Source organism: Pyrus communis, chromosome 12, assembly GCF_041283825.1.
Source record: "Pyrus communis isolate YQ-2024b chromosome 12, ASM4128382v1, whole genome shotgun sequence".
Lineage (NCBI taxonomy): Eukaryota > Viridiplantae > Streptophyta > Magnoliopsida > Rosales > Rosaceae > Pyrus > Pyrus communis.
Window position 1 is genome coordinate 4,022,588 of NC_142576.1, and position 24,804 is coordinate 4,047,391.

The following is a 24,804-nucleotide window of genomic DNA, read 5'->3' on the forward strand; positions in this document are numbered from 1 at the left end:
CTTACGCTATTTTTCCTCGGCTTTTTAGCCAAAATGGTTCTTGAGATTTGCATAACATATCACTTTGGTCCTTGAGATGGAAAATCAATAGAAATGGTCTTTGAGATTGTCCACCATCCATTATTTTGGTCCTTCCGTTAAGTGTCCCAAAGCTTTTGGCCGAAAGTTTGGGCAATTTTCAAAGTTTCATAACTTAATCGTTTCTTAATCAAATTTGACCTATAATATATTAAAGTGAAGATAGGAAAGTGTAGAACAAGATTATACCATTTGGAAGCCCAATGATTGCCGGAGATAGCCGAAAAATAGCCTGAAAGGTGACTGGTCTGCGAGAAAACTGGAAAAGTCGCCGAAAACTAGGTAAAATTTAAACGTTTATGACTTCTTCTACCCAATGAAATTGAGTGATTCAAAAACGAAAATAATACTTCTCGACGAGACAAAGAGCATGGTACCTTTTTCGATGGATAAATCGTCGTGGTTTGGCCGGAAAACAACTTGAAAGTGGCTGTCTTGATCTTGAGTTAGCCACTTACACTGTTTTTTCCTCTTTGTTTGTTCTCTTCCTCGGTGAGGTTTGGTTTTACGTTCTCCTCGTATGTATTTATCTATTATAAAAGAACATAGGTGTTCCTTTGGTCATCTGATGACAAAGAAATATATGATCACTTACCATTGAATTTGACATCAAGGGTGGAGAACACATGGATTTACCTTAATTGTTTTAGTTTTGTTATAGCATCTATAATGGCCTCCAGTTTAGATGGACAGCCCGGCAAATAGACAATCTCAACTCTTGATATCAAATCTAACGGTACGTGACCATGTATTGTTCCTTACTCACAAGGCGACCAAGAAAACGAGACGGGGGCAATTTCATCCACCAAATTTGAAGAGCAAATCACTCTGTACATAAACCCCCTACTGTTTTGGGTTTTTCACAAACACCACCACTTACATGCACAAACAATATATTTCTCCATCTACAAAAAAATAACAAAAAACAAAGAAAAAAAAAAAGGAGGGGAAAAAATGAATAGATCATCCCTCTTCCCCATCAACCCCTTCTACCACATATGTCCTAATAGCATCAGCTCAGAGTCTCAGACAGACAAACCCAACAATTAAGAGTAGAAAAAAAAAAAAAATTTAAGAATTAACCTCACTTTCTATATTTCCGAGATCCTTAAACGAATCACTGGGTTATTACGTTCGTTGGTAGCCTTTGCTCTCTGATCTTGAACCCGGATAATCACTGCGATCGGTATCTGAATTTTCGCGCTGGGAATCAATGTCCGCGCTATCTCCTTCAGTTCTTCGGTGCCTTCGATCCTGAACATTGAGAAGAAAACTTGTTTTCAGAAGACATGTGATATCATCTCTTTGTATAAAAGTTAACAAAGCCTGGATCTTATGGGGATGAAAACAAAATGGTTAAGACCATGGGAGAACGAAATGTAACATGCGGAGAGAGATTTTGACAGAATATTGAGCGATTAAAACGCGCGAAAAGGGTTAAATCTTTTGCATGGGGAAAACATTTTGGTCCTTTGAATCGAAATTCAACTCGGAAGACAGCTTAAAATCCAACAGAAATTGTGTTCTAGAGATAGAATGAAAATCTAACCTCTCTTGGTATAGGATATTCCTCGGACTCAAGCATACGGACAACTTGGCTCATCTTGGGTCTTTTTTCAGAATCTGGATCAACACACCTCAAAGCAGTCAAGAGGGCTCGTTTCAGGGCTCTTGTTGATGGTCTCACCTCAATGTTTGGGTCTACCACTTCTTCGGATCTTCTGCTTCCAACCATCATTTTTAGCCAATCAACCAGATTCACCTGTGAGCATTAAGACTACATGTCAAACAAAACTCCACAAACAGCAAAATAAAATAGTGATCAAACGATTGACATTGCAACATTAAAGTTCTATTGCCATTTCTGTCTGTTGAGTATCAAAGTCAAATGTAAACCCCTACCAGATCACCCCTCGGGTAAGCTCAGCAGTTTGTCAGAAAAGTACACGAAAGTTTAGGCTTTTACAAATCCAGAACCAGGCCAAGTATATTTAATAGGAAAAAACAGAACCAAAGCGATTCAGAAGGGTCAATTTTAGGGAGGACCTATGTTGGGCTAAACAATCTGGACACTCCTAAGCATAATTAGACTGTAAAATGTCTGATAGTAACCGTTGTCATTCACTACATAATATGTATTTTCAAAAGACATTCACTACTTAGTACAAAAAATAAATCCAACCTGCATCAAACACTTATGATTCTATGTTGACAAAAATGTGGTATCTTAGGATGGTTAGAGTGCATACCTCATGAGCAGGGCGACCATAGTCCACAGGGTCCCTTCCAGTAATTGCCTCTAAGAGCAAAACCCCAAAGCTATATACATCGCTCTTTTCATTCAAAAGTCCGGTATTAGCATATTCAGGGGCCACATACCTGAAATTTTTTGGAAGCAGGGACAAGCATTACACGAGAAATAATTAATTATCAGCATCAGTTATCAACTTACTCTGCACATCTAAAACCAAAAGACACAAGATTGCTTAAGGGCCAAAACAAGTCGTGCTCAAGAAAGAATACTAACCCGAAAGTTCCCATAACACGCGTTGTCACATGACTAGTTCCTGCACCCAGCAGCTTGGCCAGCCCAAAATCAGATACCTTGGAATTGAAGTCTTCATCAATCAATATATTGCTTGATTTAATGTCTCGGTGTATAACTTTCGGTTCAATGGCCTCATGTAAATAGGCAAGACTGCAACAAGTATATCTCATTAAGTGAAACTAGAAAACCTGGAAAAAAGAAAGCACTTGTGTAGGTTATTGGACTTACGCTTTTGCGGTCCCAAGGAGAACCTTTATGCGGGCTTCCCAAGTGAGATATCCATGGTGACGCATTGCTCCGTGAAGCCACTGCTCCAAGTTTCCATTGTTGACATACTCATAGACCAAAATCCTGAAATTTTGAAATGCAAGTGAGAACAGTGATTATATACTCAACACACTTCTCAGATACCAAGGCCACAAAAAACCAATTAAAAGAAAATGGTACCTATGAGTTCCTTCGACGCAGTATCCCAGGAGGCGAACTAAATTCTTGTGGCGCACATGGCCAATTGCTTCAACTTCCACCCTGAATTCTTTCTCTGCTTGGCCTCTAAAGACATTATAACAGTTTAGGTTACAAGTTCATGAAACCAAGAATGGTGAATGGACAAACCACAATGGATTCAAGGTACATTCGTTTTTAAACTCACAGGTTGTTTAGGATCTTTTTAACTGCCACTGGAGTCCCATTGATGAGATGTCCCCTGTAAACAACTCCATATCCACCTTCACCAAGGACATTGTCCTTTGCAAACCGATTTGTTGCAAGCTCAAGGTCCCTTAATGTAAACCAGTGTCCCCAACCCAAATGCGAGAATTCAGGCAGGCCAACTAGAGGAGACGGGGTGGTTATTGGATAAGATGATGAAGGCTTATGTCCTGTAACGGTGCTGGAACTCCCCTCTTCTCCAGATTGGGACAGGACACCGTCGTTTTCTAAATGATTAAATGAACCTGACTGGCTGCTATTCTCTCCATTCTTCGATTTTCCCATATCCAGATGGACCATGATCTTATCTGATCCTTTGTCACTAGATTTGTCATGAATGGTGAGAAGAATTCCATCACGAGGAGCAAACTCCCTAGCAGATACTTGCTCAACCCGAACTTCCTTAATCTCTTTTGAGACAGTTGGGATTTGACTAAGGGGAATCTTGTCCCTAGCTTTCCTCGATTTCTTACGCCAAGTAAGACACATTGATAGCACAGTGAGGATGACTATGATAAACAGTGCAACAGCAATTCCAATTACTTCCCAGACTTTTAGATTAAAAATGGGAGTTTTCTTGGATAACTCTGATTGGAGATCAGAAGCCATTCTATCAGCTAACAACAAGCCTACACGTACACAGAAGAATCTCACATCAAAATTTATTCTGATTCATCATTCATATCACTGTAAAAAAAAATTCAAAATCTATTCTTTCAATCCATTGCAGCATCTAGAGATTGATAAAATACAAAGCTAGTAAATTTTTTCACCAATTCCACAAATATATACACACACACATATATAAACGCAATAAAGGAGTCAACCTTGACATGCTACCAGCTTAAATTTCACTACAATCATTTTACCACCAACATAAACAACAATTCACAAGTAATTGGAATTGTAAATTCACTCACTTACCTCTCTGAGATGGAACTCAAAAGAGCAATCTTGAAAAGCCAGATCTTTGAAACCCCTTCAGCATTCTTTATCCTAAAACAAGGCACAATTCCCAGATCTATAAACCAGAAAACCCAGAAACACACACCAAGAAAACCTCTCAAGGAACCCAAAAGATCCCACTTTTCAATAAAATTAATTAAAAAAATCAAATATATAACAGTAAAACTCAAATCCCTTTGTGGGTTTTCACTGTGGGCCAAAAGTGTGTCTGAATCTAAGTTGGGAAAGAGCTTTCAGGCACCAAAACTAATCCATCTCAAAAACCCACACCCAAAAGCAACCAGAAAACTCCTGCCTGTGCAAAATTGTAAAGGGTCATGAAAAAAAAAAAAAGATCTTTGTAAGTGGGTGGGGATATAAGAAGAAAGGGTGGAGTTATCAGCGGTAGGTGGTGAGTTTAGAGTTTTTAAGACTCACTCACTGCTCAGAGTTGCCTTCCAAAAACATAATACAAACAGTAAAAGGGATGCATGGAATTCTGTGATGTTAAAAGGTGCTGCGATTTTCCTGATTTGTTTTTGAAACATGACTGATTGGATTTTACCAGTAATTTACTTTGTAATTATTTTTCTCTTTTTATCATTATTATGTATTTATTTTTTATAATTTATTGTTGTATCTGTGTAGTGGATTATAAATTTATGATTGTCGAATCTCAACCGTTTACTTGGTCAAGTCAAACATGTCACCTGAGTTCAAAGGTTACAAACTTGGATATGGAACTGTTAGAATTCTTACATGCAACTCTGGGCAATTACTGAATTTTGGTTAAGTGAACTTTTCAGGATCTTTTTGTCACCTCATGTCTTTAGCATAATATTTTATAATGTTAATATGAGAATTGACGTTAAATTATTAGATGACAAAGAGGTATAAGGAGTCGCAGTTCCCTAGCGTTTCTTATTTTGAAATCTTATATAAGGCCGTCTGTCAACAGTTGTCTTCATCCTTATCACATAAAAAGTCCACATGAGCTAATTAACAAAACCTGGATCAGATATAAACTGTGGATCATCAGTGCAACTACTTGTTTTGTTTCTAATTTGCTGTGGATTGTGATTTTCCTAGGAAAATCACTTATTGTCAATCTTTTTATGTCTATCTTTCTTCTCACATGATGTATCATAGAAGGAGACAAACTAACGCTAAAAACGTACAACACATTCCATGTATGTGTTTAATTCAAAATAAGATACTGATGGCTTGGTTCTATTTAGTGACGATTTATATAGGCCAAACTAAACAAAAAAAAAATCCAGTTGATTTGATTTTTTGGCCCATTTGACATTTTAATGGTCAAAACTAAACCAAATTGTGTACCAATAAATGTGCATTTTAGACAGTTCAACTGGTTTAATGTCCACCCCTAATAACCGCGATGTAATTGATGATTTAATTAAGTCAAATTTTTGAGAAGTTCTTTCCAAGAGATTAAGAAAAAGAAAAGGTGTTCATGGATTTTGAATATAAATCTTGATGATGATTGTTAAAACTGGTTCAATGTGCCAGATCAGGGGTTGGAGCACTAATGTAACCCTAAGAACCAACATCATGTGGGTTTTAGTAAAGTCTTGGTCTTCTATAATTATATCCAACAAAACAGAAGAGAGCAAAGTCTTTTATTTGTTTAAAGCTACTATACGTTATAAATTTTGTAAATCATGTTGCCTTAAAAAAATTATCTAAACAAACTTCCAGTTGCTCAGTTGAGAATGACCGAGATAACGATGTTAGCGATGCGAACGACGACAGTGCAATTGAATATTTAATATTTTGGTAACAATGTTTATAATCAGACTAATTTTTTTATTAATATGACTTCGATCTTTACTACTAATGTCAATTTAACGTTGTTAAGATGTCGTTAATATTTGGTTGATATATCTTTGTCCGTCCATGTCAATCAACCATATTGCGCATGGGAGAAAAACTCGGGTTGTCTCACCACCCAATCTTTTTATGCATAAGCTATATTTTCTTCCTTTTTGTTGAAGTCATTTTTTTGGGGTAAAAATTGTAATCACTTTTTCAATGAGTATATATGTCGATCATAGTTGTGCCTCTCTCAAAGAAAAAGAAAAAAAACCTTGTACTAAACATTCACTTTTTGTTTGTTTGTTTGTGCCAACCAACATTCATTTGTTTAAAGAGTAGTTGAAGAAAATGAAGTATTTATTTTTCACTTACTCTAATCGAATTTAGATTACAAGAAACTATTCATAATCTGATTTTCAGATGAAATAAAAAGGAAAACACCACATGTCATCATATAATTGGAGGAACTATAAAAAAAAAAATTCCTTCAATTGTGTAATGGCACGTGGTGTTTTACCTTACAAGCACATTGAAAAATCTTTCCACGAAAGAGTTGGAAGGCTGTGTATTAATAGAGTGTAGGTCACATGGAAATGAATACTTATTAATACAAGGATAAAGACTGGGGGGAAATTAGATACAACTCCAACAACCTCACATAATAAAGAAATTGGATTAAATGCAATTATCCACAAGCAACTAAAACATTTCAGAATATATTACACATATCCAGAAATACTAGCCATCAAAATAAAAGCAATTCAAATTAAAAATGGCAGACCCAAATTAAGTGTCATCAAATCAAATTCTACCTGCAATCGGAGAAATTTGCAGAGACACAAAAGGCAGACCCGAAAACAGCAGAAAAACAAAAGGCGTACGTTTTGGTGGGTTTTGGGGGTTAGAACTAAGAAAGGCACTGCCAAAAAGAAACATAATCCAGGGAAAACTTGTCGGCTAAGAGTTATTAATTTGTACTAAAAACATATATTGAATTTGTTCACCTCATCTTTCTATATCAACTAACTTCTTTCATATCTTACTTCTTCGAAGAGATCCATCACTCTTGCTGAAGTACATTTACATGCATGGACCCCAAATTAATTTCAACATTGGTCTATCAAATTTACAGAAAATTGCTTTCTCTAATTTAGTTTTGTGATATAGAAGCAATATTCTACACTAAATTCATCTAAAACTGTGAAAATGAGAGTTCGAACTTGAGTGCAGAGAGAAACATTGCTTTAATCAACTTGACTACGTCCAAGTCTACTGTTTCCTTAATTTATTTTAACTGCAAATAAGTAGTCGAGCCCTTCGCATAGCTACCAAAGTTATGACCATGTCCAATCATATAAGCATAGAAGTAGAATATTGGTGCTTTTATTTAGGCATTAGGGTTTCCAACAAATTATATGAAGTTTTATTTCATCGATGCTACCGTAACTTTTCGTTGTCGACACTCTCGACCCTGGTTGAACAATTGTTTGTTCCTAACTTGGCAAAAGAAGCCACCTGAAACAATATATTTGGATTATGGCAGTTGTACGTATATGTTCATTTGTTAGGTGGATGCATGGTTACGTCTAAAACGTGCATGCATTGAAATCTTTGTACGTAGATACAGCATTTGCCCTAGCTAATATAACGGTGGATATAAATTTGGATTTATATATTTGGTTTCTTCTCGTGTGGGCATGAACTACATGACATTTACCTAATTAATTAGTTAAAGCTAACCATATATGTGCCAACCTTCCTTTATTTAATAGGTTTTCATCTCTGATCCCTTGATTGACATGCCAAAGTTCTTATGAGCACAATGATCATCATGATTCATCACTATAATTAATAACCACAACATTAAATTTCCATGCATTAAGTGGAACGGACTCGAAGCAGTGGCTTTGGTCCTTTGGGTGTGTTGTATCCTACCACATTCAAGGAAATTTTTATTTTTAGGTACCCTAGTTGGCCTTATCGAGACATTTTTTTAGTGTGTCAAATTCCTATTTTCACCAATGTGGAATTATTTTCAATAAATACTATGTCGTTGATTAATGAGATATATCATATATGTGAATGTAATTGCTTTCATGCAGTGATGTAAGAAGCGACGTCTCTCTAAATATTTTGCCCTAGACCACACGCAACTTGTGACTCGTATGCTGAAAAAACTACAATTACAACTTGTTTATCAGTTAATTATGATGATCCGCATGATTAATGTGTAAGTGATTTATTTGTTTTGGTCTGACCTGATAGATTGTGAAATTGCTCAGTACTATTCTATTCTACGTGTGTATATGCATGCATTAATCTCACTGTATATCCCATTTAAATTTGAATTATAAATTGTCTTTTTCCTTATTGTATAATTAAATCAAGTACAAGATGAAAGTAGTACTAAAACTAAAATTTATAAATAAACCCACATCCAATTATCAAACATTTATTATTGTGTAATCTTTGTTCAAAGTTCTTTTCTGGCTAAAACCTTAAGTGTTGTCAAAGAGAATAACAAGCTCTTTTTTAGGTGTAAGTGGTGATTTTAATTAAAGTTTTGAATCCTTCAAATAAGATATCAATCGATTTATGATATTTTTTTTATTCGATTTCATAGTACACATTCGACAAGAGTATATAAGGTACATCATTTTCTCAAAGATACCCATGGCTTCCTCGACCAGACCATGATCATAGCATTATATACGACTGCATCATCAGATCCAGGTGACTGACTGAAGGCCATCGAACTTTCAATATCCCCACATTTTGCATATCGCACTTAAAATTGCGTAAATTTTGGTTTTGTGAAGATAATTTAGGTAGTAAATTTGGGTGTAAAGATAAATTTTATATGAATGTGAGTTTAAAGAGATATTTATAGCTTGATTAAAATTAATGTAGATTTGGAGAGTAAATTGAGCGTAAATGTTACGTGAGTTCAAATAAATGAATCTAGGAAATGTAATCAAGGCACGACTTTTGGTCCACCTAAAGGCCCTTTTGTAAATTCTAAAGTTATAATTCTGTGGACAGAGATAGTAAGGAGAATCAAGCAATCCGAATCATTCAAATTGAATTGGACCTTCACTATTAACTCATTATGTTGGCCAACCTCGCGCAAACCAAGGATTTCGATCTCTCTTTCATACAAATCAAGAGGCCAAATTTTCTGATCTTTAGACTCTAGATAATAAAGTCCGAAGAGGATTCAAAATCATAATTTTGTAACCATGCATGCATGTTAACATATTTGACTAAATCATTTATTGTCCGGACAGATCCAAATTCATACTTTTGTAACCATGCATGACAAAATCACTCTACATATCATATGAATTGTTGCATATGCGTCATAGATTGCACAAAAGTATGCAGCTTTTCAACCATTTGGTTGGTCCATTGAGTAAGGTGTTGATGAAAATATATAAAATAATCATAAATTCAGGGTTTTTTTTGTTTGATATACTAACAAATTTGGAATTTACTTTATCTTCAAATTATCCAATGAGGGAGAAATCTTGCGGTATGGTACAGTTACAGTTTCAGAATGTGAGTAGCCCGTTAACTGGTTGTATGTATTGTGTCGATTTACCGACTGGTCACATCCCGTATACCCACAAAATTTCTTACATTGTAGAAAGCCCCTTGTATATTTACGTAGGAGCCTAGGAGGTGAACTTTTCTTTTGTTTGTCGCAAAATAAAAGAAAGAGACATGGCATCCAATATATTAACTTATTAAGGTGCATTAAGATACTACAAAACGAGCTATTGATGACAATTAATCCTGAGCAACTGAGAAATTATGAGAATTAATATAATATGGGTGGCTAATCAACATAATCCATAAACGTTGAAAAAGAAATCCTAACAAAAAGTGACTTGAAAGATATCGATTGGTACCCTGAAATTACAGGTTCAGCTAATCATAACACTCATCTCAATTAGTATTTTTAAATCAAATAATTAGATACATCTTGTGCCCTACCCACACCATTTTATATATAATAAAGATAACTTGCAAATTAATAAGTTGGGTATTATTCAATATAATATATAATTGTGTAGGGTTTTGTGATTGACTTAGCATGGGTGGTTAGCTGGTAGCCTGGTACCACATGCTGAAATTCTTGGAACTTTGACATATATCTAGAGCTGGAAAAAATTTCTGATAAACTCAAACCCGAACCGAAAATTACCGAACCCGAAATCGAATTATACTGAAAATGGAAAAATCGAAATTGAAAATAACTGAAAGTTTTGGTGTCATATCTGGTTTCTATTAAGGATTTGTTAGGTAATCCCCAACCTTACCGAAATAGTTTTAAATATAACTTTATATTTAATTAAACTAGTATTAACTGTTGAATTTGGTTGCAATTGAATCTCCGTTTAAACTCAACTCTTCTCTCGACCTTACCTCAGTATCTCACTCCCTCTCTCTCGACCTCCCCTCACTTTCTTCTCCGGCTGTCAAAATGCCAGCCACACCACACCACACCACTCTCCGCCCTCAATCGCACCGCAATTGCTAAAATCTCGAACCCAATCACCACCACCACTCTGTTGGTTGTCTCTCTCCCTCTCGTTATAAATGGCGGCCAGCAACCACCACTTCGTCTCTCCATCTCTCTCTCTCTTCTTCATAGTAAGTACTATTTACAAACTGTGGATAAGGATTTTGATTTCTAATAGAGAGGAGGATTCTCTCATCTCCTAATCTCTATTCTCTTCTTTCTCCTCATATTTGAACGGTCACGATTAAGCCACGTCAACATTTTATATTGATTTTTTTTTATAGAGACAATAAGACAAAAAGCAATGTGTGAGAGGAGATGAGAGAAGGGGATGAGAAAAGGAGGAGAGAGAATCCCACTCCTTCTAATAGGGGATGAATTTTAGAATTTAGAGTTTTAACTTGGGATAAATTACTAGGGCATGGAATGAATTTCAGGGTTAGAATTTGTACATGGGAATTAAGGTTTTATTTTCAAACTCGCTGTGATGAATTTCAGAATTTTTTTAATTTAGGGAATGAGTGGAATTTTAGGGTTTAAGAATTTGATGGTTGTTGTTGTTTCTTGTTTACAACTATTGGCTGTTGCTAAAATTTGAATCCTCTCTCAAGTTGAAGCAATTTGAATCCTCCTGCAATTTCTTTTTTTTTTTCCTTCTACTTTTTTGATATGCATTTACCGAACCGACTCTAAATACCAAAATTATTTAGGTTTAATTTACCGAATTTCTGAAAACCGAAAATTACGGTTTAGTATCGGTATAGATTTTCAATTTCCAAACTTGTTCGATTTGGTTTTTGGTTCGGTTATCAAGCCAAAATCAGGACTATATATATATCATATATGGTCCAATTTGATACCACTTTTAATGAAATAAAGGCATTAGTAGTTTTGAAAAAAAACATTATATGTATTTTGAATTGAAAATCAAACAAAGAGGAAAAAAACTAAAGGATTAGGTGAGTCGAACTTTTCAATACTCATAAGGCTTGGTTGTCGATATACTCTTAGCCTTATTCTCTTAACCTCAAAATGATCAGAAAGAATTAAGACCCCAAAATTTAGTCATCAATTATAAAGTGAACTACTTTCTTTCCGCTTATAGTGAGTTGAAATGACTTCCCGATACTCTATTAAAATAATTACAAGCACATACAATGAATCAAGCCAAATTGAATAAGTATTGATGAATTAAATGAATCAAATTACACATCAAGGGGTTAATAGTGATTCATAATACAACATTATCCAAAATCCACATATATATATATATATATATATATTGGTTAGGTGGCTGTGTTGTGTCTAATTGTCCCTTCCAAGTGATTCGAAATCGAATTATAAATCTTAATTAATAACAAGTGAACTTAACAAGTGAACAAAAATAAAGATTTGACGCTGATAGTGGGACAGACCGAGTGTAAATGTTTGTAAGTAAAGTTCTTGATTGATTGCTTCATGTGACACCCAAATGATTGAAATTTGAAGGGCTCTAAATTATCTCTCGTTTTTTTAATGAAATATCTGGTTCATTTTTTAGAATCTCGGCTATACGAAAAAAGTTTATTAATATAAAACAAGAAGAAATTATACCTAATCAAGGTGGTGGTTAAATATCGATATTAATTATGTTCCAAACAATTTTGAGTTTTATTTTGAACCCAAATCTTCTTTGGATTCTCAAAAACTGAGCATAATGATCAAATGATCCGGACATTTGAAATTTGATCCAACAGTTACAATTATTATAACTTTTAGAGGGACTCCCTGTTTGTAGCCTTGGATCAAATTTTAACAGCTCGGATCATTTGATCCTTAGGCTCAGTTTTTGAGAATCCGGAGAGAATCTGGGTTCTTTTATTTTACTACCATCTATATTTGCAGGATTCCAAGGGAGCAGCAACTGCTAGGAAATTACCCTTGACATTTTTGACTATTTCATGCCCTCTTGATTGGTTTTACTCTACTCCTTAAAATTTCGATCTCCCTGAGTTATATGATCATGTATATTATATTAAGCACCATACAGTCGAAACTATAAGAAAGTAACCAAACAAGAGTGAAAATGGGTAAAAACCAAAATCAACAAATAAGCGAATGAGTTGTGATGGCTGATGAGAGACAATGTGCTCTAAAACAGGAGGTACATCCTCTTTTATCTGTAACATTTACGTGACACGTGATAACTGTTGTTGATATAAAAAGATACATTCTAGTGGCACTAGAAATTATTCTATGAAATTCATGAATGATACTAAACAACAAATGCCGTGACAAAAGCACATAAGATGCCCCTTGAGGTAAATGCACAAAATTTAAGAAACAAAAAACAGAACGAAGAAATAAGTGAACAAGTAGTGCGGGAGATATATGGTGTAGAAGATATATCTTTTTGGAAGAATGTACCCCAATACCAGAGATATATCCTCTTATATTTGCAACACTCATTATGTGACACGTAATGAATGTTGTAGACACAAAAAGATATATTCCGGTGACACGATAGATTATCTCATGAATTGTTAAACAATGTTAAACAACAAATGCCATGAGAGTAGCTAACATTAACGGCGGATTAGTTTACATGATTAGCAATTTTTTTCCTAACAAAGAAAGTGATTAATTGCTACTACCAAAAGAATATACTCAAACACACAAGGAAAGTGATACATGGTTTGTTGGGCTGCTCCAAATCAAAGCCCATTTAAGAGCTAAAAGACAACACCAAATTAAAATATTTATGTTGGGCCTTTTGGAAAATGGATCTCCTTTACGGGTCAACAATAATGACAACAAAACGCACCGTTTGAACCATCTCTCTCCCATGTCTGTCTCCGTTAAACGCAACATTTCAGCTCTCTGTTCCCGCCCGAAATACGTAGCGTTCAAATCTCTCTCTCTCTCTCTCTCTCTCTCTCTCTCTCTCTCATGGACTTAGTTACAGGTACTCGGAGAAAACCCTAATTTCCTCCATTTCTCAACTCAATCTCTATTAGTGAAGCAACACATTTCAGGTGATACAGTCACCGGTCGACAGCAACAAGGCGAAGCGATTTACCGGAGAAGAAAGCTCCCAGAACCCACTCAAGATTTAGAACCCCCGTATGTACAAAACCAATCTCTTTTGGTTTTTAGAAATCGAAAAATTTTCTAAGTTTGTGCTCTCAATGCGTTTGTGATAATGTGTGTTCATAGAAAGCAATGGTGTTCGACTCGCTATGTTGGAGGAAGGGTGAGTGTGGCGGGCGGCCTTTGATGCTGCTGCTGGAGCTCTCGTCAGGAATACCAGTTGGACTCGCTCCCTTTCGGCAAGGTTCGTTTCGAATCCCCCATCTTCTCTCTTTGATTCTCCGGTTCGATTCTTCCAGGATTGCTATTGAACTTGTTGTGTGTATATGTATTGCCCTTGAATTTTGAGCTCTTGGGTTTGTGTGTATTATGAATTTATGGTTATCTTGTTGACTTTCGGCCTGATTCGAATGTTTCTGTTATTTGAGACTCTTGAGCCATTTTTTCACAGAAGTTGATACTGGTTATCTGGTATTTTGGGCTCAAGAACTATTTGACAGAAAGTGATCAACGGATGTTAATTGGCCACATCACCCAAATTTTGGGGGGGTTGATTTCATCCACTTGTTTTGTGGCTTCCATCACACACTTTCTACTGTTACTCTGGTATATGAATTTTCGTGCAAGAGGGTAATCTCTCTTCTTTGGTTCGTTGCACAGCAGCTGCACTTTTGGGTTGGTTCTGCTTTTTGGTCCCTTTTGTTTGATGGTATTAATCTCCATGTAATAGCTGCCCTTTGATCTCTTTTCTGCATTTATCTGCCAGCAAGAATCTAAGCATTGTTCTTGGATCATCTGTGTGAGAGTTGATTTGGAACCTGGGTTCTGGTTTGTTTGGGATTTGGGACCTTACAGGAATTTCTCCGTGGTCTCCGAACTGGACGTAGGCTAATGCCTAACCAGTATTGTGATTGCTTGGGTTTCTGTATTTTTCATGTTTTTGCTTCGGGGTTATGCGATTTGGGTTTGCTTAGTATGTGATTAGTGGTGAGAGGATGCCTTGGCTGGCACCCATTTGCTTGATTTCTAACAAGCTTTTAACTTCTGTAACTTTTGCTTAAGTAATATAACTACTATGTCATCCCAGATTTTGATTTGTTTTTCCAATTTTTTTTTGCATGATAGAGGAAGGACAAGTATTGCCATTGGTGCTTGCTTTGAATATCATCCTCCACAGAAGGAGCCTAAAAGAAGAGGAAAAATAAAGGAAAAAGATCTTCTTCCCAAAGTATATCTCTTTCCCTCTTTAAAGAAAATTTGTTTTTAGTTTTACATTGTTTCAAAAAACTCGTCTTGGGGCGCGCCTAGATGGCCTTGGAGGCAGGGCGGTAGTATTTTCACCCTTGTGTTGTGAGAGTCAATGAAATACTAGTCTACGCTGGGGCACATCTCAGGTGTTTGACTGGGCATCCTTTTTTTTAAGTTATAGAAATTTGGAATTTTTTGAGTTGCAGAGCTTGCCCGGTGAAGAAGATGAAGACGACTAGGGCTTTTTTTTTTTTTTTTTTCCTGAATTTTTGTTTTTGTATATTTTTATTACCCCACTTTGCTGATATTTATTTATCCCACCATCTTCCTTTCTGTTTATTTTCGTTTTTCTATTCTTTTAATTATCCCACTTTGCTCACATATGTTACCCACTTTGAGGATATTTATTTACATCACCATCTTCATTTCTATTTTCATTTTTCTATACTTTTAATTACCCACTTTGCTTACATTTATTACCCATTTTGGCGATATTTATTTACCCCACCATATTCCTTTATGTTTTACTTTCGTTTTTCTGTACTTTTAATTACCCCACTTTGCTCATATTTATTACCCACTTTGCTGATTTTATTTTTTTATTTTTTTTATTTTTATAACAAACGATATTATCTATACTAAGGAGGAGGATGTGAACTTAGTTTCACAATGGGCTAGCAATAATTTGGTTTAAATTCGCCTTTGTCGAAAATCGAACCTACGACCTCTCACTTACAAGTAACAAGGAATATCACTAAACTATAGTATTAAGTGGTGATATTTTTAAAAGGTAGATAATGACACACATTTTTAAAAGGTAGATAATGACACACCCCGACCGGAGTCGAGGTATTCTGGCCGACACCCGAATGTGACGTAACCAAAAAGAAAAGTGATGCATAAAAATATGGATAAATTTAAACCAAAGCTAACATTTATTTAAACTAATACATAGAGTGCGCAGTAGTGGAAAGAACCCATAAAATATAAATAGTCAGAGCATAGATGACAATACGACATAAGTAGAGAAGTCGAATCTAGTTAAGGTACTTATTGCATAATCGGAAATAAGCTCCTACATTTATTTAGGGATATGTCAGAACCGTTGGAGATTCCTCGTACGCCACAGAGAATTCAGCTAACTAAGTCCTGGACGGGCGAAAAAACAGAAGGTGTGAGTGGGCAAAAACAAAGGTTTATAAAATGCATTTATTTTATGAACTAACCCCTCGCTATAAAACATGTATAATTTCCAGAAAATCATACAACATATAAGTATGAAATCAAATATAAATCAACAATAATTCCATAAATACGTCGATCATAATATCTCAACTGTAGCATAAGAAAATTAGGTGCTCATCAATCTATGCTAACACATGAGTTTATGCAGAGGGATTCTAACATGAACAAGACTAGGTGAAATTATAATATACACTCTAGTACTACAATCACGTGAAGACTGACGCTAGGCACATCACATACGAGTCCTAGTTGCCTATTGCAACCTAGGGCAGGACTGGCACCTACAATGGATCCAAGGTGAGCGTGTGCTGTGATGTAAACATACACATGAAGCCTGGCCCTGACTTGGGGCGAGTACTACATCGGTGCAAGCATGCATGATGAGCAAGTATAATGTATATGAACATGCCATGACAATATATAAATCCCAACAATATAATGGCATTTTTAAAATTAAATCAAACATGGCATGATAGGCATAAAATAAATCCAAAAGCACTTGTGGAAATTATAAAACTTTATATATAATATATAAAAACAAATGCCCACTCATTGAAATGTAGTCGGATCATAGCCTCCTAACCTTACTTGTCCTCGTACCTCCTCGGGGTAGTTATGTCCTATATGTGAAACAACTATACTAATTAATTAATTAAGACATACACTAAAAGGCTAGGAAAAACCCCTATAGTTTGTTCAAATGAAGGGTTTAAATATACGAAAACATTCTACATGACGTCACGGACCTATACACGTCAACCACACACTGCTTGGAGGTTGAACACATCCCCACGCGCTGCCAGGTCGTGGCCACACGCGCGCCGACGTGCAGGCCACGCGCCTGCATGCTCTAGCAAAATCCTCAGAGAATATTCTGTTAGATTTGACAGAATATTCCGTTACATCTAACGACGTCAATTAAATACCTTAACGACATCAGAATATTCCATTAGCCTAACAAAATATTCCTTATTCTTCTTCAGTAGAGCTCTGTCGTTGTCGCGTTCGCCGGATTTTGGAAAAGAGAGGGAAGATAGAGTCTCGGCGTGAAGGAGAAAGGAAGAAGAGAGAGAAGGGTTTTCTGATTGGACAAAAGAGAGAGGGAAGCTGTTTGATTGGGTGAGAGAAATGAGGAGATTGATTGATTGGTTGGTGAGGGAGAGCAGGTCACGAGATAGATTTAAAGAGAGAAGTGATAAGATTTGGTGCACTTTAAAATTACACAATCCGGCTCACCTTATCAAAAATAGTAATTCTAACACTAAATAATTAACACACACGTGTACAATTCTACCCGTTGTTAACCCACTTTAACTAAGAGTAACTTTTTAGTTACAAATCCAATTCGGGCCTAACTCGCGCTCACGCATTCGTAACAATAAGTACTATTTTATTACGATAATAGGAAAAATAAATTAAAAGCCGAATAACTACGTCCATGTTAGGTTCCACTTTGCTAATAAGGGCATAATCGTCGTTTTACACACCCAGAAAGAAAATTACATGAAAAATTAAGGACGGGTCGTCACAGATAATCTTTTCCTTATTTTCTCATGATAGCCTAGTAGGAAAAAAGAAGATAAACATCTTTTTATTTTTATTGTTCTTTAAGTGTTATATTATTTTTTCTTAAAAGAAACATTATATTATCTTTATTTCTCTTTTTTGAGACTACCTATCCCACTCATATGTTACTCAAAACTCTCGTAAACATATTAACACTTACTTAAGAATCTAGATGTCTGACTCTATTTGTTTGATTGTTGATTAATTTGATTGCTTGGTTAAACTTGTTTTTGATGCGAGTTAAATGCACTTTTGGATGATAATGAATATTTGTTTTACAAAGTATTATATATATTAATAAATTTAGGGCCTCACGCCTCAAGGCTTCTGCCTAAGCGAGGCTTTTCATGAAACACCTCGTCCACGCCTTTGCTTACTAAAACATTGTGTTGCTGTACTGCAATGCCTCAATTTTATTTACTCTATCAGTGCATTTTAACGTTGATTTGTTTATGCTGTTTTTAATGTTCCGAATGTCTAGGGAAAGTACAATTTCGAAGAAGAGAAGGTGTACTTTCAAGAGGTTGATGCCTTTGATTTGTTGGTGGAAAGCCCCTCTCCCAAACCTACTACATGGGTTGCCGGCAAACCGGCAGATGCTGCTGCATTACCCAAATTGTGCTCACCATTAGATAAATGGTTATTCAAGAAGTTCAATTTCACTTTTGTCCCTTCTAGCACATTGTCTAAGATACTACAAACTTCAGCCATTCGACCTTTGTCCTTGGAACCCGTTGGTGGTAGGAATTTCACATCTTCAAGTTTGAAAACCCCGCAAAACTATTCTAAATTCAGTTCTCGCTTGCCCTATACACAAAGCATATTGGACTTCAGTTCGGCTGAATTAATTTTGTGTTCGTGAGAGTGGAACCAAAGAATCAATGGCCGATGCAGGCAATGATGTTTGTGAAGATATAGAAGCTTCTGTAAAGAAACTCTCTCTGGCATCATCTTCATCCGATAGTAAACAGTTGGATCCATTTGATGCACTATTAAGATTATGTGGCCAGTCAGCTCCCTTATAATTTGGGGATGTGTTCTCTACGTACTGGTAAGTTCCTTATTTGGAATGTGTATGCATTTACAAATTGATTTTTTGTTAATAATGTTTAATTTGATCCTGCTTTCATAAGCTGACAAAAGATGATCATTTCTTGAAACAGTGACCTAGAAAAGATTAACAAAATTGGTGAAGGAACATTTGGAGAAGCTTTCATGGCTCGTAGGGGAGGTGCAAAAGGTACTTAGTTCAATAATATGGTTTCTAGTGAAGGGATCTGTCGCTTTGTTGAATGATACCGTAATGTGGTTACTGTGCTCCAGACATCTAAAGAAATGCTAGAAGAGGTTATCCTTTCCCGCACTCTTAACTACTTAAGAGGACATGATAGTGATGCTCCAAATGCTTGCACTGCATTTATCGAAACAATAGAGTACGTATTTACTCTAAATTCTTCTTTTTACAACTGCTTAAGACTATTGAATTTGTATTATGCAGTAAGGTCTATAGACTTTTTTTGAAACGACTAACATCTGAACACATTTGAACAATGCGATTTGGTTTGAAAAATGAAATTATTATTAGTTTACTTGAATGATCTTTCAGTTGCAAGGTTTTTATTTTGTTGTCTTTCTGTCATCTGATTCTGAATCTCCCATAGTGCGAGAGTGCCAAGGTTCTTACGATGCTGCCTTGATCAAAACATGGAAGGACTGGGATGAGAAGTGTGGTTCGGAAAACGATCACCCCAAGGCATTTCCAGATAACCAGGTTTTTCCTTCTCTACTTTGATTCGTCGGAGTAATTTTTCATAAGATTTGGTGATCTTCTAGAGTAAAAATAAATTTTATATTATGAGGTTAATGTTACTTACGTAGGTTTATATTGCAACTCACAATTTGGCATACAGTGCTATGTCGTGTTTGTTTTAGAAAATGGTGGCGAACATCTTGAAAGCTTTGTACTTCTGAACATTGATGAAGCACGGAGTTGATTGGTCCAGGTAAATTATATGTTAAAACAGGATTCTAGAGGTGATTCCTGAAGCTTTGATTTGTTATTAAATGATTGCATAACCGTTCCAGGTTACAGCTTCCCTTGCCGTGGCTGAAGCTGCATATGAGTTGAGCACCGTGATCTTCACTGGTATGGTTATTTTTGTGTCTATGCTCTATCATAGTGACACTGGAATTGCTGGCTTGGGAATACGCATTTGTTGCAGGTGAAACATCCTTTTAAGTCGAAATGATTCTGTTACAATGCAGTTCACTCTTGAGGGAAAACGTATGTTTATTCAATCATTTGGATTGGTGGTATCAATAATCGATTCCAGTCTTTCAAGAACCAGTACCGGTAAAATTTGATTGAACTTTGTAATGTGTTCGATATGGTAGAGGATACATTTACGGTTGATGTAGCATGCTTAACAAACATCAAATATGCGTAGGTGATGACGTACTCTTTGTAGACCTATCTTCATATCCTGAACTCTTTAAGGGTCAAAAGGGAGATATACGAGTAAGGAATTGAATCTAGAGTTGTATCAGCAAATATATGCTTTCTTGTACAAAATAATAGATCGTTAATCATTTGCAGTCAGAAACATACCGGAAGATGAAGAAGGTAACAGAGGACTGCTGGGAGATATCGAATATAATATCATGTGGAGCATCTGAGAGAACATGGTGAAAATTGAAAAGCGAAGTGGAATACTTTGATACCCGCTTGAATATCTTCTTGTGAAGATTGAACTTTGATCGTCCATTTTTTTCTGTAATTTTGACAGACCGATTGCTGTGGTAAGAAAACTTGTTTGCTTAAGCTTTTTATTAGTGCTGAATCATTATTAATTGTTTATTTATTTATTTTTTTGACAGTTTCCCCAGAACAAATGTACTATGGTTGACATACCTGGTGGATATACTACTGCTAAAGAAATCATTTGTAAGTTTTTCTCAATCACTTTTAGGAAACTTCTTACTGCTGTAGTTAACGTTTGCGATAATGACAACTCCAATGGGGTAAAATTGCTAACAGTGATCGATTTTAGTTCGAATCCTTATCAAAACTATGCATCCTGAAAAGAAATGACTTTCGTTATGATTCATCCTGTTATAGGAACGTAGTTCGAAGGACGAGAGGGATTTGCGCTCGTTGAAGAAGCGTCTTGGCAAGTATCAGTCAGCCAGAGACGCACTTGTTTGTTGATCCCTCTTTCAGTCACTTGTTTGTTGATCCTCCTGGCATTTAAGTTACAACTAGGAATGACAAGATGCTATAGTGTAGGTTAGAAACCGAATATTTATGCTTCTAGGGGGTAGAAATGTTGTAAATATGTAGTGAAGCTGTAGGGTTCAGATAACATCGACGCAACAGTTTTTGCAGGTGTGGGCGTAGCCACATTGATTAGAGAGGATGTGCACCATTTTGCACCCGAGTTCGAACCCCTAACTACGTATTTTAGATTGAATTAAATGTAGAATATCTTCCTTTCAAATTGCAATAGTTTTTTTTAGCATACTTTATGAGCAACCAGACAAATCCACAAAGAAAATATTCTGTATAAAGTCCTTTTCTCCCTGAAATTAATACAGGGGTGATTGTATGACTCCCTCCCTCTCTCTGCTTTCCGCTGATGACCTAGTCAGAGAAGCTGCTTTTTGATTCATTACCTTTGAAAATTTTAGTACTGCTAAGAAAAGCACTACAGATTATTCCACATGGGAGCTTGCCCCCACTCACATTGCAATTCTATCCCGCAGAAAGGTGGTGGCTCTAATGGTATTTGTTGAATTCAAAACCCTAATTAGTAGCAGCAGATAATCATATCATAAAGCTTGTGGCTACTTTTTTACACTGTTCCTATTTCGTTTGTGATCTTTGGTTAGGTGAAAGGTCACCAATGATCTGTGTAAAAGTTACAAATCATTCGTGTAATTTACCATAATTTCTCACGTTAGACATTTTTCATCGATTTTATTGGTGTGTGTTACTTTTGTAACTAATTTTAGAACGCAAATATTCGAAGTTCCGTCATTTTGTACAGCTTGACGTCCATGTGCGTGCCGCATAGGGGCAGATCCGCATTAGGGCTAGTGAAGGCTATTGCCTTTGCCCGCCCTTTTTGCTACTTTTGTTATTCCTAAGCTTTTATGAACGCAACATAACTGCTACGAGGGCAAGCTGTTTAACAAAAGTCTACTAAAATGGTTATCGGTAGGGGATCAGGATCCTCTCCTAAGCAAATGGTGAGGATCCTCCTGATCAAGTCTATCGTGCTGGTCAAATTTTATTTAACGATTATAATTATTATAACTTTTAGAGGAGCTCTCTGTTTGTAGTCGTTGGATAAAATTTGAACGGGCCTGGTCAGGAGAATCTTCACCATTTGCCTAGAAGAGGATCCTGATCCATCGGTAGGGGAAGAAGGGGAAAAGCAGTGTGTGGTTGGACTACATCTTGCCCTTGATAGGAAAATTTCTTGAATCCGCCACGTGGAAGGTAAATATACATAATGACAAGGCCGTTTGTGATTTTTACCTAGTGAATCTATGCAAGGCAGTGGAATCTTGTGTCGATATCATGGATTTGAGAATATGATACCCTGCATCTTTTTTGGTAGCTTTCACTCATCCTTAACAGGCTGTTACAGGCACAAAATTGTGGTTCTGTTGCATCAAAGCGTACACTTTTTTTTACGGCCTAATGTGGAATGCTTAGTTCGCAGTTAAGAAGAATTCTACCGTCTAGTCGGTGATTTATCATTTGATTCTTACACGATGCAAGAGATAGAGAGGCTTAAAAACACCGACTCCACTCGAGATTTTGCTCCACGTCATGCTCACTAACCAAATACAAGATCACATGCAAGAAAGCCAGAAACAATTATCCAAGAAGAAAAGGCCGACACCTAAACGTGGGATTCTAGGCCTAATCTCCGGAATACTTTCCTCTCTAATAGCTTTTCTTCACCTTTTACTGATATTTATGCATTAATTTTTTATTTGGTTTTTTAACAAAAATAGTCTACAAGATTGACATAACTCTTTACTTTGGTCTCTAATAAGGTTTTTGAGTTTGTTCATCTCAAATCATTTTGGTCATTTCATAAAAATTTGTCAATATCCTCGTTAGGGATTGGTTTGACAAAAATACCCTGAAAAAGGGTGGTCACATGCAGTGGCGGATCATAGATTTTAACATAGGGTGGTCCCAATCAGTGTTCTAAAAATCAACCTAAGCAGCACCTAGGCGCTAGGCGGTGAAGACCCGCCCTAATTTTGGGCAAATCGTTTCGAAAAATCGGTTTAGAGCTAGGGGCGCCTAGGCGGGCTAGGCGGTCCTAAGCGGCTCTTAGGCGGAGGGCTAGGCGGCACTTAGGAGGTCCTAGGTGATTTTTTGGAATATTTTTGGAATGTGAATGGAAAATCATGATCTTTAGCTTTAAAAGGCTCCATCAATATATATGCTCTTCGGACCTCATCTCGAATATTTCGAGGATAATCCCTTTTATTTGTCTACCAAAATAAAAAATGAGTACAACTACATAATGTATAATTCTTGTCGTGAATGCAAAACTATCAAAACTCTTGAGATTTACATAGATAAACACTATGTTGATCACTTGAGTGACAAGTTCTCACAACATGAACTAATAAATAAACCAGGCTTCCCAAGAAAAACTTGCATAACCCTAATTAGGGTTTTGGCATCAAAACGAAGAATGGAAGACGTTTGCAAACCTGGAGGCTGATCCCTAATGCCAAGAAAGATACAAGCCCAATAGGCAGTACTAGTAAACAAGAAGGACAACGATGAGGAGGGTAAGTTAAAAGTTTTTTTTTTTTTTTTTTTTTTTTTCAAAAGTTAAAAGTTTATTAAATTGTTTTGTACTTTGGAATGATACAAAAGCCCATCACGTGGAGTCTAGAGGATGTCCAATCACAATGAAATGCAGGACAATGCTTTTAAATTTTTTTTTATTGGCTTGGCTCAAAACGGTGCGTTTGGCCAAGTCATTTCAAGTCATTTTAAAACCCATAAAGTCATCTTCTTTCTCCTCCTGCAACAGAACAAGCAGTACATCGACAACCATGGCAGCTGTTTTCCACCACCACAGCCCAGAGTCCCAGACTTGGGTGGTCCTTAGAGGTTTCAATAGCCCTTTTTGTGAGCTTCTGGGTGGTTTCCCTTAGTAGATCCGCCCCTGATCACATGGTTGCTCACATAATAATTTAACGAGGATATTGACAAATTTTTTAAGAAAGGATCACAAACTCAGGGACTGTTTGTATAAATTTTCATTATCAAAGATTAAAATAAAGAGTTATGCTTTGAGAGATGATCTTAACTAATATTCGATAGTTTTTTATTTAGAAAAATTAATGAAAAGTATTTGAAAATTTTGAGTTTTAATAATAAAGATAAAATAAAGAATAAAATAAATAGTACCATTATTAACTTTTTAATGTAAAAATATAATTTTTCGCTAAAATGAACAGTACTGTAAGTTTTTCGTTAAAAATTCCTTTTTATTTTTGGGTTTCACTTATCTGAGCAAAATTGACTTTTGTGCATCTCTACTTTAACATGGTCCAACCAAAACAAATCTGAAATCTTTTACAGTCCTTTAGTACAGGCTAGCTGTTGGATGCTGATCTAGTACTAGCATTTTTTAATTCATCAAATCACATAGTTGGAATTTTGGGATAGCTTTCAAGTAACAATAGTAAAGATAGTTATGTTCTCAAATAACACTACTAATGTAGTGAATCCACAATATCAATAGTATTAGCAACATACTGATACTGATTTTTTATGCGGTTCAATATTCTAATAGATAGGATGTTGAGTTTCCACTCATGTTCTTTAAAGTCCGAAATTTACCTTCTTTTAATTACTGCAATAGTTTTTCGCTCTCATCTTCCCTTAATAATAATAAATAAAAACATTGATATTGTTTTTAGGTCATATAAAGACAATTTCGAGTCATTTGTTGTTGATATAACGGGACAATATTGACACAAAAGGGAA

At 36.0% G+C, this 24,804-nt stretch overlaps 2 protein-coding genes across 2 annotated transcripts; one reads left to right on the forward strand and one right to left on the reverse strand.

The window, feature by feature from the left end:
• Nucleotides 1-867: 867 nt before the first annotated feature.
• On the reverse strand, nucleotides 868-4,851 carry LOC137744930 (putative receptor-like protein kinase At5g18500). The gene is made up of 8 exons (XM_068484748.2): nucleotides 4,262-4,851; nucleotides 3,279-3,966; nucleotides 3,074-3,178; nucleotides 2,855-2,977; nucleotides 2,606-2,776; nucleotides 2,328-2,457; nucleotides 1,628-1,840; nucleotides 868-1,332 (listed from the first exon to the last, which is right to left on the reverse strand). The coding sequence occupies exons 2-8, from the start codon at nucleotides 3,944-3,946 to the stop codon at nucleotides 1,207-1,209; spliced, it is 1,536 nt and encodes a 511-aa protein (XP_068340849.2). The 5' UTR covers nucleotides 3,947-3,966; nucleotides 4,262-4,851; the 3' UTR covers nucleotides 868-1,206.
• An 8,993-nt stretch (nucleotides 4,852-13,844) lies between these two features.
• On the forward strand, nucleotides 13,845-20,979 carry LOC148692198 (serine/threonine-protein kinase haspin homolog). The gene is made up of 11 exons (XM_088681642.1): nucleotides 13,845-13,956; nucleotides 14,164-14,183; nucleotides 18,253-18,504; nucleotides 19,095-19,204; nucleotides 19,270-19,273; nucleotides 19,378-19,542; nucleotides 19,857-19,922; nucleotides 20,037-20,124; nucleotides 20,219-20,289; nucleotides 20,649-20,792; nucleotides 20,890-20,979. Exons 1-11 carry the CDS (start codon nucleotides 13,845-13,847, stop codon nucleotides 20,977-20,979), a joined length of 1,122 nt encoding a protein of 373 aa, XP_088537768.1.
• Nucleotides 20,980-24,804: the final 3,825 nt, after the last annotated feature.